Source organism: Coffea arabica, chromosome 3e, assembly GCF_036785885.1.
Source record: "Coffea arabica cultivar ET-39 chromosome 3e, Coffea Arabica ET-39 HiFi, whole genome shotgun sequence".
NCBI lineage: Eukaryota > Viridiplantae > Streptophyta > Magnoliopsida > Gentianales > Rubiaceae > Coffea > Coffea arabica.
This window is the reverse complement of record NC_092315.1, coordinates 48,028,809-48,048,665: the sequence shown is the minus strand read 5'-3', so window position 1 is coordinate 48,048,665 and position 19,857 is coordinate 48,028,809. Positions and strand designations below refer to the sequence as shown.

Here is a 19,857-nt window from a genome sequence, read left to right as displayed (position 1 = left end):
TTACTAACAAGGACTTGGATTTAATGCAGGTTAGAAAAAGAGACTTGAGATCAAGTTCAACCAATAATACAAAATTATCTCAGAACCAAACACACATAATCAAGAGAAACTTATCTGCATTATCTATTAAGTCTAATGAAACCATGAACTCACTGATTTGCAACTCTAGAAAGCAATCTATGGGCTAGAGGGAAGGGAAAGCAACAAGACTCAAATTACAGCTTGCAAGCAAATAAGAAGAACATGTGAATAATCCTTTTCCCAGAAAACTGAATGGTAAAATTCATATGCCAAGTAACAACCTCATTGGAAATTGAAGCATGGTCAGGAGAGAAAATCAGAACCTGTGTCTTAATAGTAGCCTTCGATAGAATAGCCTCAACTGCTTTCATAACCTGAAATATCCCATCACAGAACATATAAAAATCAGAATCTCATATGTTAACCCATCACAGAAAATACTTTTTTATCAACCAGGACGATGGCAGCCTAAGCAAAACCAAATGCAACAACGCATCTATCAGAAAACACATGCATATATACAAACCAAATGCTGTGAATTAGCCAAGGCAGGCAAACAAATAGAAGAAATCAGAGTGAACTTACGGCCGCAAAGAAATTAGCTTCAGAACCCCGAAGAACACCCAAACAAGCCCACCCAATGTCAAAATCGTGAGAAAACAGAAGATGAATCTATCAGAGGCCCAAGAGTAATCAAACAGTCATGAGATGTGAAAATAAGGGAACCAACCAGGAGAAATCCTGTGGTGATTGCTATGGATTAATCGAAATCTTGGACCCGGGAGTTGAAAGGGAAGCAGCTAAAAGAGCCGAAAGAGATAACGAAAAATGATTACAGGAAGATGAAAAGTAACAAGAGTCCTATGATCTCTCTATCGAATGATTAATTTTCTTTTTTAAAAAAAAGGATGAAATGTCATAAATTTGGTCACCAGATGCACTTTTACTCCCAAATAAAGATGAAGAAAACGTACTATCAGGGTGTACTTATCACATCATTCTGATGCATCCAACTCTTTCCCAGAAATCCCTTCTGAACCAATAGACCAACTCCAGTTTGATTGAAATAAGCCTTGTATGTTGATAGCTCTCCAGTGTCAGCCTCCATGCTCCCCCCCCCCCTTCCCCCCAATTTCTTCTTCCTCCATATCATACTTTGCAGGCCTGCTACTAGCCATTTTCAGTTCAGCAATCAGCATGCTACACCAAAGGAAAAAAAAGTTTTGGTAATTGATTTACTAAATACATATCAAGAATGCAGATTAAAAAACTATCAAAACTGCCCTGGAGATGAACAAGCTAAATTGTTACCTTCCTTTCTGCAGTCTGAGTAGAAGATGAAAAACTTATGTTTGAGAAACTTGGGGAGAACCAACTATTTATGAAGCCTCCATCATAGTTAATGATATCTAATGAGCTTAATAAACATCATTGATAATTGCCTTCATCTTCAAACCCTGTCTGGTCAATGAAAATAACTTCTGTCCCTTGGTATTCTAGTAAGAAATGCAACAACAAACGATGCTGTCCTTTCTCCAATAACATAAGCTATGCCTCCTAAGACTCTGGAAAGCATCACAATGGTACATTTCAGTATGTCTCCAATTATAATAAGCAATGAAAACAAAGAAAAGTTATGGTCCAGTAACTAGTGCAAGAAAATGGGAAAAGACCAGATTCTTTCACAATCAAAAGACATGTTTAGCACCAAGTAAATATAAAAATCTTAAAAAGCAAAAGATAAGCTGTAGGCATAGGGTAAAAGTTCACAAACAAATAAAAGTATAGGAAAATGCCCTGTTTTTAGGCCAGTTACATGACTCAAGCATACTAGAATGCAAACTTGCACCAATTCCTTGTACTTTTACTAAATTGGATGGAGGTAAGAAAAAGAGTTCTTGGGGAGAGAAATGCTGCATTATCACATTTCTGCACAACATACCTCTTGAGCAGCAATATTAGTGATAGAAAAATGAAGAATGCATCCATGTACATCTAGCATTGCACATCAAATGAAGCATTTTCCAACACATTCAAACAAAGAGGCTAATTGTGTATGCACCGTCGCTAATAATTTCGTCCTTGGCCAAATAGAATTTAAAAAGTTGAAGTGTAAGGAGTTTTTAAGATGTACAAAATCTTTTAGTGGTTCAGAGAGGCAGACGAAATCCAGAATTTTGGTTTCTTCCAATTTGTTCAAAACCAGGCTTTGTTAAAACTAATCTTTGAAGAGAAACCAATGTCTGCCCAAAAGAAGAGAATTACAGAGGATGACCATATGGAACTAGTGAAATTTTGTAGAAGAGAATAAGAGAGTAAAGAGCAAATATATGTCAATGAGATGCAGAAACAAAAAAACTTATATACATATACGTATGTGTGTGAACTTTAGATGGGAAAATCCTACTGGATCACTTGAAATCTCCTCCTCCAAGTAGTAGATGCCTCTTTGGGGAGAGTATTGTTGTCTTAGTAGAGGACACCAATAAACTTCGACACGAGTTAACTTGGTGAGGCGTCTCATGGCGGCCTCGGATGGTAAAGATTGAAGCTTTTGGCAAGACCATAGCAATAGGGTTTCAAGAGACACAAGGTTTCCAATCCAATCCAATCCGGTAGCACTTCTATTCCTCCAAAGTTGTCCAGCCTTAGTGAAGTGAGGGTAGTCAAGTATTGAAGCTGGTGTGGCAGGGAATCCGTGTGAGGCAACCCTCGTAAGTGTTGATGCAGATCTTAAACCAGACCAATCAAAACCATCGATTGAGGAGTCATCTGAGGAGAAGGGACCGATTTGTAATTTTCTTAAGCTGGTGGCAAAAGCAAATCCTTTGAACCTATGAGGGATCAATTTGGGACATCTGACTAAGATGAATTTCTCGAGAGATGACGTCTCCTGCAAATTAAGTGAAAACAACACCAAATTGGGGCAGCTCACCACCTCCAGGTACCACGGAGATTTGTAGGGCAAAGTGGTCAACCCCTCACACTCACAAATTCTCAATTGCTCAAGACATGGTAGGGGGCATTTCTGTCCATTTACTCCCAGACTAATTAATCTTGCACAGCACAACCTGAGATGATCAACCACTGCAAACTCGTTCCAAACACATCTTTTGGTAGCTCCCTAAGATTGTAGCGTCCCACGAGCATCAAATCCCTCAGCATAGGAAAGACATCAGTTTCTACTTCACCTGTTGTTGATCTCACTTGGTCTGCATCCTTCCACTCTACCAAATTCCTCATATATTCTACGCGGAGTTCTTCAAGGGCTGGAAAGAATTTTTGTCTTCTAGCGCCGCTCCCTGATGCTCGTGATCTGCCCTCCTCCTCCTCCTCATTAGTATTAATACCGTAGAATTCATCTCCAACAGATCGGATGTTGTCCAATCGTGCCAAATAGAGATGTTTGAGGGATGGCAGTTGTCCTAATGCGGGGAGTTCACAGCATCTTTGACAATCTTCTATTCCCAATTTTGACAAATTGATAAGCCATTGCGGAAATTTATTACCCATAAAATATCGAATTTCCAACTCTTGCAAATTTGGGTGAGATTGGAGACCTTCCAATACATCCTCATCACAGTTATCGCTTTCTCGATCCCACCTTTCCCATTCAAACACCAAGCGCGAGATAGATGTGGCTTTTCGAACAATTTTGCTTGTTTAGCTGCTTCTTTGCCCTTCACTAGTCCAAGATTTCTTAAATGCAATGATCCTTTAAGATATTTCAAGGCCCCAAGCTGTTCGACACCACAACCCTTCTCTTGACTTACATTAAAGAACTCGAGAGTTTGAAGACAAGTCAATCGTCCCAACTGCATCGGCATTTTAAATTCTGCACGACAATCACAGTAGTTTAGATGTCTCAAGCTAATCAAATTGCTCATCTGTTTTGGAAAATCTCCTTCAAGTGCATTATTACGAATTGTTAGCGTCTGCAAATTATATAGCTTGCAAAGGGATTCTGGTAAACTTGTGATTCTAGAAGATGAAATGTCAAGCAACCGCAAATATAGTAGTTTGCCGATGGAGTTCGGTAGAAACTTGACATCATCGCCAAACAATTTGAGAACATGCAAGTACTTGAATCTTAAAAGCATGTTAGCGGATATGCCACCCTCTAGATGGAGAAATAACGTGCGAATTGATGTTGGTATTGTCCTTGTGGTATTTTCTGCCAAACCTTCAGAAGAGTTCAATGCAACGTAGTGATCCTGATTGCTACTTTCTGGATTGAGAATTGATTTTGCAAAATCATGCACGAGATCATGCATTTTATAATATGTTCCTAATAACTCTTCTACTTTTTCCAATAAAGAATTTTGTTAAATACTCACCTCCTGTTTCCTCCATCACTCTATTATTTTTCTGATTTGGAAGAACAAAACCTTCCGCAATCCAATGCTGAATTAGTTCATGTTCTCCCAATTTTGTGTCTTGGGGAAAAATCGAGCAATATGCAAAACATTTCTTAACTGATGGAGGTGATAAATGATCAAAGCTCACCTTAAGTATTTGATTGATTTGGCCTTGCTCTGCATTCAAGAGACTATCCTCCACAATAGCTTGCCACTTCTCTTTTCCATTGCTAAGCAACAAGCCTCCAATTAACTTTGCTGCCAATGGTAGGCCACCACATTTTCTTAAAATTTGCATCTTTATTGCTTCCAATTCTTTTAATACTTCTTCCCCTGCCAGTACCCATTTTTCTCAAGATAGACCAACACTCATCATATGATAGCTTTTCTAAGCAATGAGGACGATGATTCATCCTTAGAATTGTAGACACAGCATCAGCCACACGTTTGTCACGAGTAGTAACAAGACACCAGCTTCCTTTGGTTGGATTTAGTACCTCCAAAGTGGTAAAAAATTCATTCCACAATCCTTGTTCATGATTCCACACATCGTCAAGGACAAGGAAATATTTTTGTCTCTCGAGCTTATCTCCAATTTTCTTAACGATAACATTCCTGTCGTCCACTTTCACTTCTTCTTCTGTCAATTGTACTAAAATGAATTTGAAGAGCTCCATTGTTTCGATTTTTCTAGCCACACACACCCAAAATTTGTTTTTTCCGAAGTGACGACCAATTTGTGGATTATTGTAGACTGATTTGGCCAAAGTTGTTTTTCCTATTCCTCCCATGCCGGTCACGGGAATCACAGAGACAACTCTTTCAGCCGGGCTTAACAACATTTCTATTGTCTTTGATTCATCCTTGGCTCTACCCACTACATCTAGAACAACAGTAGAGTCAGTCAGTCGGCTTGTTGTGACTCTAGCAGAAGCAGGGAGTGCAGCATCATTTTGGCACCTGACGACCAGTCCCATGTCATTGGCTCGTCGATTAATCCTTTCAAGGTTGTTGTTGATTTCCCTGATCTCCGAAGCCCATTTCAAACGCAAACCAATTGTATTGAAGTTCAAGAAGAAGAAGCATACCTTCTTCTTGAGTTGATTTCTGTACTTCACCTCCCGATGGAGATTTTCATAGTTGAGCTCGTCCAGCACATTGTCCACTTTAAAAACCTCTTCTTCAAGCTGATTCAGCCATCGCCGCACCGCTGTCCTATGCATTTTTTCGTCAGCACCATCCAAGAAGTCCTGGATCATTGTAGCAAATTGGCTTAATTTCTCCAAATCCTTTTCGAACCCAAGAACCAAACTAGTACGGTCGGTGGCAAGGGAAATAACCGTCCCCAACAGAACCTTAATGGTAGCGCTAACAGCAGCTTCAGCCATTTTTTCTTGCTTGGGATTGGTTGGATGAAATGACCTGATGTCGATGATGGTGATATGGATGCAGGATGCTTTTTGCAATGGGATAAAGGAAGGGATGATTCAGCTTCCGCAGCTAGATCTAGGAACCAAAATCAGTGGAGAAAAGAAGACTTTGGAGTGCTATTGATTTAGTCAATGGTGGGCCTTCGTTGTGGAAAGAATTGAATCATATTTTTTGATCGAAAAGAATATGGGAACTCATAAATGGTAGCAGTAATTGGATCCAAGTAGGTAGTGAAGCTTATAGCATTACAAAGAAACCATAGGAAATTATGCTTGCAAATTTTAGTGGGACAACGCAATTCACAATGCAAATCAATAAACAAAAAGACACGTCTTTTTAGACTAAGCTATTTCGCTTCTTGGACGTATTTAATGATAATTATACCAAGAATGAACCCGTGTGTACAGGTTCAATTTGGATGCTTTTGCAATGGAAGTTGCTTAGCATTTTCACCCTTTTGATCAAATGCTAGAGCCATTTAATCTTAAAACTAGTAAGGCTTGGTTGTGCTAATACAGCCAATGCCCACCCTAAAGTGTTTAAGGGTAACAAAATTTGAGGGATTGTTTATGAGTTGAGTGTCATGTGTAAATATATTATAGAAAGTATCTTGATGCACTGCTGGTTAATAAAGGTCAAAAATTCTTGTAATAAAAAGCAAGGATCAACGCATAAATAAAATAAAATAAAATAAAATTGATAGGAAAAATGTATATTATATTTGGTGGTAATTCCAGTTGATTTATATAGGTTTAACTGGTGCTAAATAAAATAAGTAAATTGACTAACCTGGAATAAAGTGATAGGCGAAGCAAAAATCTTGAGTACTAAAAGTAATGCTACAAAAGGAGAACACAAAACACGCTGAAGAAAGTATATGTTACTACAACAAGGTATAAATGTATAGATTTGTTGAAGTAAAAAGCAAGAAAAATTGTATTACCAAAAATGTGAGAAAACAAGAAAGTGAAGAAAGCTTTCTCTCTGCTATGTGAGAATGAGAAGGAAATAAAACAAGAAGGAAATGAAGCATAATAAAGGTTGGTAGTGTATGTAAGGGTAATCTATAAGCTGGCTTGTTGAATAATCTAATAATGCAATAAGCTTGGATAAACACTTTTCTCTCCAAATTACAACTTATAATAAATAACCTTTATTGAATAATTTAAAAATCTGACAACATAGAAAATAAGAAAAAAAATGCAAATCTAATGGTTACCATGAAAACAACAACAAAGAGCATTTTATAATAGAGATACGTATATTTTTGTCATTTAGACGTTAATGCATTCGTTTGATTAAGAAAGGAAAAAATTAATTGTATAAAAAACACATATTAAGGTATAAATGAATTAAAATAGAATTGATAACAAAAATATATGAACATAAAGTGAAATGCCGCCAAATATTTTAATATGAACAAATTAAAATAAATTTGAAATAGAAAAATGCACACTACATTAAGTAATGGTAATAATCTTTTTCTTTATAATAAGATACAATTAGCTGTAAATAATCTTTTTCGTTACATTAGCAAAATAACAAAATGTCAAAGAATATAACAATTTGAAAAAATCCATGCAATTTGACGATTTTTAACAAATTCAACTTAAATTGTCAAATATAACTTTATATATTGAAATAAAAATAAATATAAATATAAATTCAAATAATAATAATAATGATAATAACGTTGTAATCCGATTAAAATTTATGTTAATTTGTCCAGTATAAGTTGAAATGATCATGTACATGATATTCCAATTGAATTATATCTCTCTAAAATATAGAGTTTGAAAAATCTATTAAAAATATTTTAACCTTATAACATAGGCAGGGATTCTACTCTTCTAGTCAACCTTACAAAGCAATGTCAAGTTCACCCATAGTGCTACATGTCAGCAAGGGGAGTAGCTACAATAACTTTGGACTTTTGCTTATCTTTATAGCAAGATATTTGAATGGTTGTTGGAATAGTGGTGTAACCCGAAAGTTCCACTCGAGAATGACATTCACATTAAGAAAAGGTAAATGGCAAATCAACAGATCGGCTGGTCCCATTTAGAGACAAACTTTTGAAATAATTTTATAATACTTTTTACTATATGATTTATGTAACATCCAATTGTGTGAGGCATTTCAAGTAATTTTAGCATAAGAGCTCGCAAAACTCAACAGAGTTGACTTAACTAAACGGATTAAGGGGCTGGCAACAGGAGACCTAGATCTGAAATGTCGCATTAACTCTCCAGTTAATTTATTCAACTTGGTTGGTATTGGATGCCTAGTGGCTACTTCCTTGGAAATGCATCTTCCTACTTCGCATTTTTCTTTTTCTTTCTTTCCATGATGTTTATTTGTTATTTATACTCCATAGAATCTTCTCCATACTAAAGCAATTAAGACAAGAGAGGGAGGAGGAAGAAGGGGATGATGGTGGTATTATTCGATGGTGTAAATTTTTTAATTTTTTTTTGTATATTTGGAGTTGATTTTGATAAATTGCACGGACGTGATATTTTTGAAATTATTTTTGTTTGTATATTACTGTAACATTATATTAGAAAAACTTGTTCTTCAAAAAATAGGGAATCCAAACAGTGCAGTATTAAGATGAGGCTGTGATACTAGTTTTCGTCAATGGCTTGTGATGCTGATGGCCTTTAGTTAATCAAAAAATCGATGAGGAAATGAAAAAAGGATCGTGACTTCTTTATCTCGTCAAGCAACTTATTGGTTACTTCAGTAATTAAGAAACTAACTGAGAATGAATTATGCGAACCTTGTTGGCTGGCAAACATAAACCAAGCTTAAAAGTTTCCATCTACTTATTTTGTGATTTTATTGGACTCTCAATTTGTTAGCAGTTCTCGTATATAGTAACATGTAATTTAGTGGCTTATTACTTATGTAATTCTTTCTTATTCTACGAATCTGGTTGTAGGTTGTGAATAAGATATTAGTTAGAGTATTTTCTTAGTAGAGCCAAGAGACTCAGTAAGATATTATCGCAGTATAATTCTTCCATTGTTTGAAATATCCTATACATATATATATAAAGCAGTTTGCATCTGACTCTTGGGAATTTTTCATCTGTCTTGTGGAGAGGTATTTTAGGGAGTGAAAAATTACATGGCAGATTTTGTGCAAAGAGTACAAGCTGGTTGATTAATAATAGTGCATGTGCTCTCTCTATATTGCCCTTTTGGCTTTGTTTGTGACAGACGGTTGGGAAATGAGCATTATTCTCTATAGAGGTATTTTCCTTAGAGGTAAGTTGGGAGAAAATGGTGTAGCCTAACATACAACATGGTAGTACTTTTGCCAATGTTGTTTGCCTATAATGCCTTCTTAAGTGGGCACATAGCTTTTAAATAATGAACTTAATGGCTTAAATTTGACATAAGAGTAATAAAGCTTTATTGGAGAGAGCTTTAATGGAGGGTATTTGGAAAATCACTTGTGTAACTGATGAATAGTATAACCGCAACAAGTGAAGCATCATTTGTAGTCAATACAAATATTATTGCAATATACTTTTGAGTTACCATAATCGATGAATACTGTAATCGGAGCAAGTGAAGCATCATTTGCAGTCAATACAAGTGTTATTGCAACACTTTTGGGCTATTTCAATACAACTAATGGAAATTCTATACATATTAAAGTATCTTGGCTCAAACATTTGTGGTCTGTTTGCCTCTTTCGTTTAGAAAGGTATAGTCACTTCATGCTGCAATTTCACCGTTTTTATGTGTAGGAACTAGATTAGATACGTGTTAATATGCATGGAGAATTTTTTAATAATTGCTAACTATATTTGTGAATTGTCAATTTTACTTTTGTAGTTGGCTGAGCAGTGAGGAAAAGTGGTCTGCATGTAGGGATTTTGGTGAAGGCAAGCTCTGAATCTTCACTCCACAAATGGCGCATGCCAATTGTATATTGTTAACTCTATGTATAGGATTTTTGGCCCAATGATGTGACTGTTTGTGTAGATATCTTTGCTTATTGTGCTTTATTAATTTAATGCTTTGTTTAGCCTACTTGGCAAAGATGTTGCTTTATTGATAGGGAGAAATGCCTCAAGAGAGTCCATCGAAAAATCCAATATATAAATTAGTAATCCAATTCTGATCCCAAAAGCTTAAACCATTAGGTTTTGACCCTTACTTACATATTAACCACTCTTTCTCCATCTTTCGAACCAATATGAGACGTAATCTTTTTACTCATGAATCTAACAAATCTCCCCCTTCATGAGTAATCCCCACATTAAACCCAATTTTGCAAGTCCTTCTTCGAGCCCACTTTAATATTCAATGCAAACCCACCTTATCACCTAAAGTCACATTTTCTCCCAAATATGGACCCACTCTTCTTCAACATACAATCTGGATTTTTGGACCTCTGCCAACCCTTGGCTCCATCTCACACCAACCAGACTCCCTGCCAGACCCATGGCTCACTTGGTCCAACACTAACCAAACTCTTCGTACTTCGGTCCACCACCAATAAGACAATTTTCACCTGTCCAACTCCGAGAAGAATCCACTTGTCCATGAATAGCCCAGTCTTGCAATGTGAAGCTCTGATACCAATTTGATAGGGAGAAATACCTCATGAGAGTCCACCGAAGAGTCCAATATGTAGGTCAGGAACTCAATTATGACCCAAAAGCTTAAGCCATTAGGTCTTGGACCCTTACTTACATATTAATCACTCTTTTTCCATCTTTCGGACGAATGCGGGATGTAATCTTTTTACTCATGAACCTAACAGTTATGATAGCAGATGCAAATTTGACCTTATTTGCACTGATATTTAGGATGGTTGGATGTAATGATAAATTTATTGCTAAAAAACAACTTCGCAATGAAAGATCAAGGCAGAGATATGATTCTTTATTCATTAAGCAAAAAGAAGAATTTTGTGAAAAATAACTGCAAGATTATAAGAGACGTAAAGTAGTTCGGAAAATTGTTGGACCTCCATTTCAACCCATGATGGAGAAATTTGCTGGTGTCCTTATTGTGAGTTTTGGAAATTTGCTGGTTTTTTTGCTGCAACTACACTTATTGCAATTTTTCTCATTGTAATAAGCTCATTGCAATCATACTTCTGCTTTCATGGCTAAAAATTATAATTTTCTACAATTCCTTTCACACAATCATACTTTGTGATGCACTTCAACTGATACAATTACACTTATAGCCATCAACATCTACAAGATAATACACAAAAACCAACCCACAAGTCAAAAACACCTGTGCTATGTGCAGGCAAACCCCCTAGTCATTACTAGTGTGAGTTGTTGATTTGTTTATTCTCTCCCACACATATATTTTTTTTTCAGTGATTATTTTACTCTTTCAATCCTATAACACTGCACATTGATATTATTAGAATCATAAAATTGTGTTCTACAAATTTAATGGAGTGAGATGATTTCGTTGGAATGGAGAAAAAAAATGAACAAAATTAATTTAAAGAGAAAGAAAAAGAAAATACTGAATATGCTTCTTCGGTCCAATGGGGAAATTGTCAATGTTTTCAGTGCTTGCCTGCTTGGTAGTTTCAAAAAACAAAATTCCAAATAGTCGTTAGAGATGTGTTTAGCATTTTCTATTTGGTTCTTTTCAAAATTTTCACTATTTAACTTTCTTGGCTTAATTTTGGAGCCCGTTTACCATTCAAAAACAAACAAACAAACAAACAAATAAATGAAAGAGGTAGCGGATCTACCCATATGTATAGTATCTTTTATTTCTTGGAATTGAAAACTTAAAGTAACTTTTATACTCAATCAAATCAGTTGATGAGACTGTAGAGAAGTTGTTGGCAAGATAAACCAAGTCTAGAAATTTCTTTTTTATTATTTATTAATTTTATTGGAGTCAAATTTTTAGTAGTTGTGTGATTTAGGAATTTGTATTTTATTTGATAATTTCGTATGCAAGTCATTTTTTTCCAACAAATCTGTAAGATTATAAATGGGACACTGTTTAGCGTGTTTTCTTAAGATAAGAGTGATAAGGTGTTAATTGTCAGTAATTTTATTATTAATTTCCCCTTTTGTTTTTATCAAATATTGTTTTAAATTGTTAATATATACTTATATTTGGTATTTGGACCTATCTGTAGGAAATGGAACTAAAAAGGGTTGAAAAGGGGGACCTGTTGGAGAAAATTGCTCCACACGTGGGAGACTCCAAAAGAGCTTCACAAAACAGACGGATGGCATTTCCTTTTTGCTGATTAGGAGTTGAAGTCTTTGATGGGCAACAGGAAACGAAAAGTAGAGAAAAATTCGGCAGAGCTTACTTTTGGGACTTGGACTCTCAATTCGTAAGGGACCACGGAGAAAAGCATTAGTCTTTGTTTAGAAGAAACGTACAGAGGCTTGTGAAATTGTTTTTTAGCAATAGTTTAGTTTTTCTTTCTTTTTCCTTGTCATGCGCACGCCTACTGTTCGACAAAGTTTCCCAACAGGAGAATCATCTTTTGCTTGATTAATTAATTAAAGACGGTTTGAAGTTCATGAATTCAATCACTTTGCGTGGAGATTTATTTATGCGGCGTGGCTAAACTTTTTGTCTAGTCAAGGATCAACGCGACGACGCAGTCCCGAATACCTGTGAGATCGAATTAATTATCATGCGTTCCTTAATTTATTAATATTTGCACGTTATATGTTTAATTTCTATGGGATTATTTAGTTAATTGAATGTTAAGGGCCCGATGTTCAATATGATATATTAATCTCCTGCCAAATTAGTCAATTAAATCTGTAATTGTTTAAATGGATCAATATTAGTGGCAACTAGCGTTTTTATAAACTAGGAAAATGTGCAATCTGATTTAAATAACCCTCGTAGCATGTTATTGATTAGAGTTAGACTTTTCTAGTTTTTAATGCAATTAGGGAATTAATTCCTACGGTCGTACTTAGGAGTGTTTCCTAATTAGGGGTGATCAACGGTCGTACCTTGATTATCAATAAATTAAGGAAAAGCTGGTCGTCAGAGTGTGTCGGCAACTATAACTAACCTGTTAATAAAATTAAGTGAATCTTCTTTGCATCAATGATCGGATGAATGGACTGTGTCTGAGTAGTTGTATCCTTGGTTAGAATTTATCTATTCTGAATTAATTTCTGTCTACATTCATGCTAGTTAATTATTCATTTTTAGTGTAATTGCTTAATTATTTTTAGCTTTACTCCGATAAAACCCCCAATCGTCAATTGGAACTTCAAATAGACAAATATTCCCAATCCCTGAGGAGACGACCCTACTTGCTACTGTCTACTTGTTAGTATCGTTGTCAGCTAATTAATTCTGGTATATCGAATTAAACAAATTTTTCGGAAACAGGGTGAATCAAATAACCTATTACATATCTAGAGTTCCTGCTCTAGTACCTAGAGTTGATTGTTGACTGCTTTAGTGGTAGTTAGATTATTATTATTATTATTGCACAGGTTTGGCACCTGTCAATTTTTGGCACCGTTGCAGGGGATTGGCGTTAATTATTTATTTCTTTTTAAGTTCATTTTTTGTTTTAATTTTCTGGTATTTTTTCTAGTTTATGCCTCATTCTTCTCATACATGCAAATTGATTTTCGACCCTGAAGTAGAGAAGACTGCACGCCGAACTAGGAAAGAAACTAGACAGCTCAGAGAGGAGCAATCCAGTATTGCACCTCAAGGAGTGGATCCAGAGGTGAAGTCGATAAATTTGCGGGGTGACCACTCGAGTGATTCGGATCAAGAGGAAGTCACCATGGCAAATGCACGAACATTGAGGGAGTTGGCTACCCCTGATTTGACCCAACAACCTTTGTGCATTACTTTTCCAAGTTTGAATGATAACACTTTCTTTGAACTAAAATCTGGTCTAATTCACTTCTTGCCATCTTTCTATGGTCTATCAGGTAAGGAGCCCTACAAGCACTTGTAAGAGCTTGATGTCGTTTGCAATAGTATGAACCCCACGGAAATCACAGAAGAGCAGATAAAAATGAAGGTCTTCCCCTTCTCTTTGAAGGACTCCGTGAAAGACTGGCTGTACTACCTACCACCAGGTAGTATCACCATGTGGGATCAGCTGAAGAAAAAATTCTTGGACAAATATTTTCCTACGTCTGATTGATCTCACATGCTCAAACAAATATCTTATGATTGTGTCTGATCAATCCTAATCGAGTTCAATCTAGCCTAATCGAGCTCGTCCACCCAAAATAAATATCCTTTCAGAAAATGTACAGAATAAGAAGATGAGTTTTACTAATTGACAATTAGTTGTCGTGGAATTAAAGTAATTGCAGGTAAATTGAGACCTGCAACCATTTGTCATCCTGCTTTCTCATGCACCCGTTCTTGACACGGCTTTTTAAAGACGTCATATCTTACATCAAGACTTTTGTTCTGTACTTCTGTGTTCTCCTATAAGAGCCAGAAAAAGCTAGACAGACTTTGCTGCTCCAAAGTGCCAGGTCTATACTGAACCAAAGTGCTGCAATGGCAGAAGAAGCAGAGGTAGTGAAGAACAAGCAGGTGGTGTTGAAAAACTATGCAACCGGATTCGTAAAAGACTCTGATTTCATCATCAAAACAGACAGCACCATGAGCTTGAAAGTCCCAGAAAGCTCCAGTAAAGGGGTATTGGTTAAGAATTTCTACTTGTCTTGTGATCCTTACCTGAGCTTTCTCATGCAAAAATCAGATTCTTCTCTTGAAGCGCAATTCTCTCGTTTCTCCCTTGGCTCTGTAAGTATAATTTTCCTTCCTGCTGTCAGTGTTTGAAGTTTGTAATACTATTTTATTGTTATGCTATCATAATCTCTCGATATAGACAATAATTGTGGCGTGGAAGTTGAATGCTTCGTTCATTGTGTTTATTGTCTTCTGTTAGAGGTAATTGGTTAATAGCTAAAAGGGCTTCTTCAGAAATCAGAGTAAGGTTAAAAAGTTTCTGATGGAGGGAGACCTTTCAATAGGGTCTAGCATTTTTCCTGAATTTGTTAGTAACTAACCGCAGTACATGCATTTTTCTTGGCCAAATCGACCTTCCAATATATTATGATTTTGTTTATCTTTCGTCATTGAGGAACATTATTCAATTTTCTAAGTTTGATGACAATTTACATGTCAATTGAGAATCTAAACTCCTAGGAATATGCTCAAACTTATCTTGCCGAAAAAAAAAAAATGAAGTTCAAGATGTTAGAATAAATGAAAATTAAGGTAATAAAACTTCTTTTTCTTTTGTAAACCTCTGTGGAAGCTTCTCATTTGACCAGAATTTGTTATTCCTCACCATCAGATCTGTTGGCTGATATTTATCGTACAGCATTGAATAGAATGATTTTTTGTTGCATTTTTGACAACTGATGTATCTGAAATTTTATGTTTGTATCTGTTTTACTGAAATGGTGATAATTTGCAGACAATAAATGGATTTGGGGTAGCTAAAGTAGTGGATTCAAGGCATCCAAAGTTCGAGAAGGGTGACTTGGTGTGGGGTATAACTGGATGGGAGGAGTACAGTCTCATAGCAGAACCTGATTCTCTTTTCAAGATTGAGCATACAGATGTACCCCTTTCCCATTACACTGGACTTCTAGGTGAGCTCCACACTTGCTGAGTGATGTCATTTTGCAATTGGAGATGTAGCTGAAAATTGTATAACAATCCAAATTTGATTTGCATAACCTTGAGAACTAAAACTCGGTAACTATGTTTTCAGGGGACTTTTTCTGTGCATGCAAAATCGATGCTTGTGAACTTGTGCATTTCTTTTTCAGTTTCATGAAATTTCATTTTCCAGTGTGTGGTCATCTGGTGCTATTGTGTTTCATGCATATTATGTGGTTGTGCGTTTTCCCATGATGTTCTTCTTTTGGATGTGTTTTTGCACTAGTGGTAGCATGTCATCGTCTTTCATGGTCAGCCACTGAATTTTCTGCTCACCAAGTTCTCTGGACTTCAAATTTCAGTGATACCCTGATAATGTTTACCCTAGGAAAAGTGAAAGAGGGTACTGAACTTTCTCTACTCAACATTTGTGGTTCAGCTCACACTTTTTTGAGTTTGCTAAGATAATGCAGACGTGCGACTACTAGTTGTACAAGCATCAATCTAAATTTGAAAGACAAATAAAGTTTTCTCGACCAAAAGATAGGACATGAGATATGAAGACATGTTAATTGAAATTTTGGTTTTCAGGAATCCCATGAGGAATTTAAAGATATATCTCCACGAAAAGCAGTACCTAAATAACTCTAAAACCTTTCCCCTCCCATGTCCTGAAACCACCCTCTAGCCCGCGGCTCCTTTAGTTTCATCCCATAATTGGGATGGCTATTATTTTTCCTTTTCAAAGGAAGGATATATGCATCCCTTGGTTATTTTAAACCTCATCTTAGGACTGCATTTGTGCATGACAAACCAGCTTTGATACGGTTCAATCAACAATAACAAGCAAAGGATAGGATGTTAACTTTCGTTCTTCATAAAAGACTTTCATTATTACAAGAACTAGTGTTTTTCTTAAAAGACAGCTATTCATCTGTAGCAGTAAAGGAACCCTAAACAAATAGCATCACATAATCCTTTAGCATTTTTTTCATTGATATTAACACTATGTGTTTTGAAGGTATGTCTGGTTTGACTGCTTATGGTGGACTCTTTGAGGTTTGCAATCCAAAGAAGGGAGAAAAAGTATTTGTATCTGCAGCATCTGGTTCTGTTGGCCTGCTTGTTGGACAATTTGCAAAATTGACAGGCTGCCATGTAATAGGAAGTGCTGGAAGTAGAGAAAAGTATATCAAGTTTATTACTTCTTATTTCTTCCAAGTTGAATGTTGCTTTTTTGTTTGTTGTACAGACCACAAGGTATATTAGACCACCTCTACCTTAGGACCATTTCTGACAGTTGTTTCTTTTGATAACCCAAGTGTACACATGGTTCTCTACTGCAGAGTAAGTTCAATATTTCGTGCATTTTTTACCTTTTTGGCCTGATGTTGTGTCTGGCTCTGCAACCTGCTACATAGACTTTCATATAATTGGAATTTCATGTAATTAAAAAGCAGCCTTTGAATTTTGATTGCAAATTCCAGAATTTCTTGTCATCCATGTCAGGGCAGATGGTCATGTGCTTCTGAGTTTTCATGTTTGGCCAACGGCTTCATCTTGGGTCGAAATTGCATTTAGCATCTCATGCATTACTCAAGACCTGGTTGTTGATTTTGAGTAAATTTTCATCCTGATATTGGTCTTATTCCACACTCTACAGTTTGACCTTGTATTTGTCTTCGTCCAGCTAATAATATTTTTGATTCATATATGTGTTCTAACTTCCGCTTTAAATTTATGTTGACAAGGTTGATCTTCTGAAGAATAAGTTCGGATTTGATGATGCTTTCAATTATAAAGAGGAGCAGGACTTGGATGCAGCTTTGAAAAGGTATGCAACATTCTAATCATCATTGCCTAACATTAACATATTCTAATTATGTGTTTAAAGCTTCTGAGAGTGAATTGTTAATTAAATACTTTTTATACCAGTGGTAGCTTTTTATAATGCTTTACCTTAAGAGCACTCTAGGAAATTCGTGTGCAATAATTATCTTCAATGCACCCACTTTTTCACCATAGTTTGAGATCATTTAGCCTTGTAACTTCTTCTGCTTGAGAAAGATTGTGACTAAAATCATAGCAAATCTAATATTAGACTTTCATGAAGGTTTTCTCCTGTCTTTCATAAAGTACATGGTTCTAAGTGCATGGTTAAAGACTCTGTAATTGGAGTCATCTATGGGGTAAGTGGAGTCCCGCTATTCAAAAATATCCTGTAGCTTCTTGCTTAAATTCCAGAATCCAAGCAACCAAAGTTTCTTGTAAAAAGCCCCAATTTGGTGATAGATTCCCCTTTCCACAAGCATCCAGTATTCTGGTATCCATCTCATGTAACTTGTTTGCCTTTAAACTAGAAATCTTTTCAAGCACCTAATTGGGTGATTTCTTTTTAGTATTAAAAAATCTATTATTTCTATCTTGCCATAGCTAGAGGCAATAATTGCCAAAATCTTGTGTAGCCTATCTTTCAAACTTGTTCTCCTCAGTTGCTCTGTAATGACATCTTACATTCCAACTATAAGATGTGCCATTTATGTTCGACATCTCTGAGGTATCTGACCAAATTTTTAGTAGGGAAATCACAAAGAACATTTAAAGTTTCCAGGATTTTGTGAGCTATGACAGTGAAAATTGGATGTAATATAGATGGCAAAGAACCTAGATTGTCATGGTGTCCTCAGAATTTAGAAGCAAGCAAAAGAACCAGATCAGTCAGGCACTCTTGTCTGAAATGAAGCAAGATGGAATTATTAGCCTGATCAGGTTGCTGACTAGCGTTCATTAACTGCTACTGTCCTAACTGTACTCTTAGTGGTTGGTTATCTAGAGCAGGCCAAACCAGCTTGTGCTGTCAAATTACCGAGCTTACTCGTAAGAGTCTGACTACAGATCATACTGATTTGGGAGAACTTAAAGCAACAGCTGCAGGAATGCCACCTACAATACCTGTTTTCTGTTCGCTAAGCAGTGTTAACAATATGCTTAACCAAACATTTTCTACTGCATATACAAGAGGCCCATGATTCATTTGGAATGAGGAGCAGAGGAACACCCCAAATGAAAACAAAGATTAAAATTAACAAGAGCCAGAAATAAAGACAGGATAACTATGAAGGCTGCTCTCCAGTCTTGTCCAAGTTTCTACCAAGTAGCTGTCAGAAGCACATTTTATTTTTCCAGTGTCCCTTTGTGGAATGACTTTGAATGTTGCCCTTCAGTTTTCTATCGATGGACAGTAAAACAATAGAAACAGAAATACCTATATAATGAAAACTTTTAGATTTGATTGACATTACTTGTATACAAAACCAATATTTGTTCCTCTTTCTTCCATTGTGTCTAGTGACCGTCATGATTGCCTTAACTTTTTAATTGTTATGCATGGAAATATGGATTTCCCTCAAGGTCGCAATGGCCTAGTTAGAGTGCAGTAAGCGTTGACATAACTTAATTGGTTGAATTTCTTTTGCAGGTACTTCCCTGAAGGAATTGATATTCACTTCGAAAATGTTGGGGGAAAGATGTTGGATGCTGTGCTTCTCAACATGAGAATGCATGGACGAATTGCTGTGTGTGGACTGATGTCACAATACCACCAAGAGAAACCTGAAGGACTATATAATGTGGCTTCTATTCTTATCAAGCGTCTTAGAATGGAGGGATTTGGTGTGTTTGATTACCTTCACCTCTATCCGAAGTTTTTGGACCTTGTACTACCACAAATCCGAGAAAAAAAGATCACCTATGTAGAAGACATTGCAGAAGGCCTTGAAAATGGTCCTGCTGCCCATGTTGGTCTGTTTAGTGGTCGCAATGTCGGGAAACAGGTTGTTTTGGTTGCTCGTGAATGATCTCAGGTTCCTTTGACCATCCCTTTGTACATGGAGTATGTACCTGAGTCTACTGGCTATTAGCAATTTAATTCCGCTAGTTTGAGCTCTCATGCGTTTGTGCACCTGGAGTTCTTTGTGAACTTTATCAGGCCAGATAATACAGTGCCAAGTTGAAGTCAAGGATGAGTAAATCCTGATTTCGATTTGTTGCCATCAGAATCTACGCAGATATTTTCTGTTTCTTGTTTCAGATGAATAAATAAGCTTACCTATCAGAACACTTGTGCATCTTTGAATTGTGCTTTCAAGATTGAATTTTTAGTTTCCTAGATTATAAATTAAGTTTCTAGCAATGGGGAAAATTGTTTTCTAATTGAAAGGCTAAAGCTCGTATCTTGATCATCATGGGAAATCTCTTTTGGCTTTTCTTTTGTTGGCTGCTATGGCACTTATTGGTAGGTTTTCTATTTGCCATGCCAAACTCCTTTTGTCTGGAAGATAAGGAATAATGGAAACCTATAGTCTCTAAAAAGTAATGAAAATTCGTTACTAGATGAGCTGGTTAGGAAG

General features: G+C 36.2%; 1 protein-coding gene and 1 pseudogene across 1 annotated transcript; one reads left to right on the top strand and one right to left on the bottom strand.

Annotated features, from left to right (window-relative positions):
- Positions 1–793: 793 nt before the first annotated feature.
- Positions 794–6,008, bottom strand: LOC113737014 (putative disease resistance protein RGA3; annotated as a pseudogene).
- Positions 6,009–12,005: 5,997 nt separating this feature from the next.
- On the top strand, positions 12,006–19,567 carry LOC113737015 (2-alkenal reductase (NADP(+)-dependent)). The gene is made up of 8 exons (XM_072083587.1): positions 12,006–12,447; positions 13,447–13,896; positions 14,265–14,581; positions 15,261–15,438; positions 16,470–16,635; positions 16,771–16,795; positions 17,200–17,282; positions 18,927–19,567. Exons 2-8 carry the CDS (start codon positions 13,797–13,799, stop codon positions 19,303–19,305), a joined length of 1,248 nt encoding a protein of 415 aa, XP_071939688.1. The 5' UTR covers positions 12,006–12,447; positions 13,447–13,796; the 3' UTR covers positions 19,306–19,567.
- The last annotated feature ends 290 nt before the right edge of the window (positions 19,568–19,857 follow it).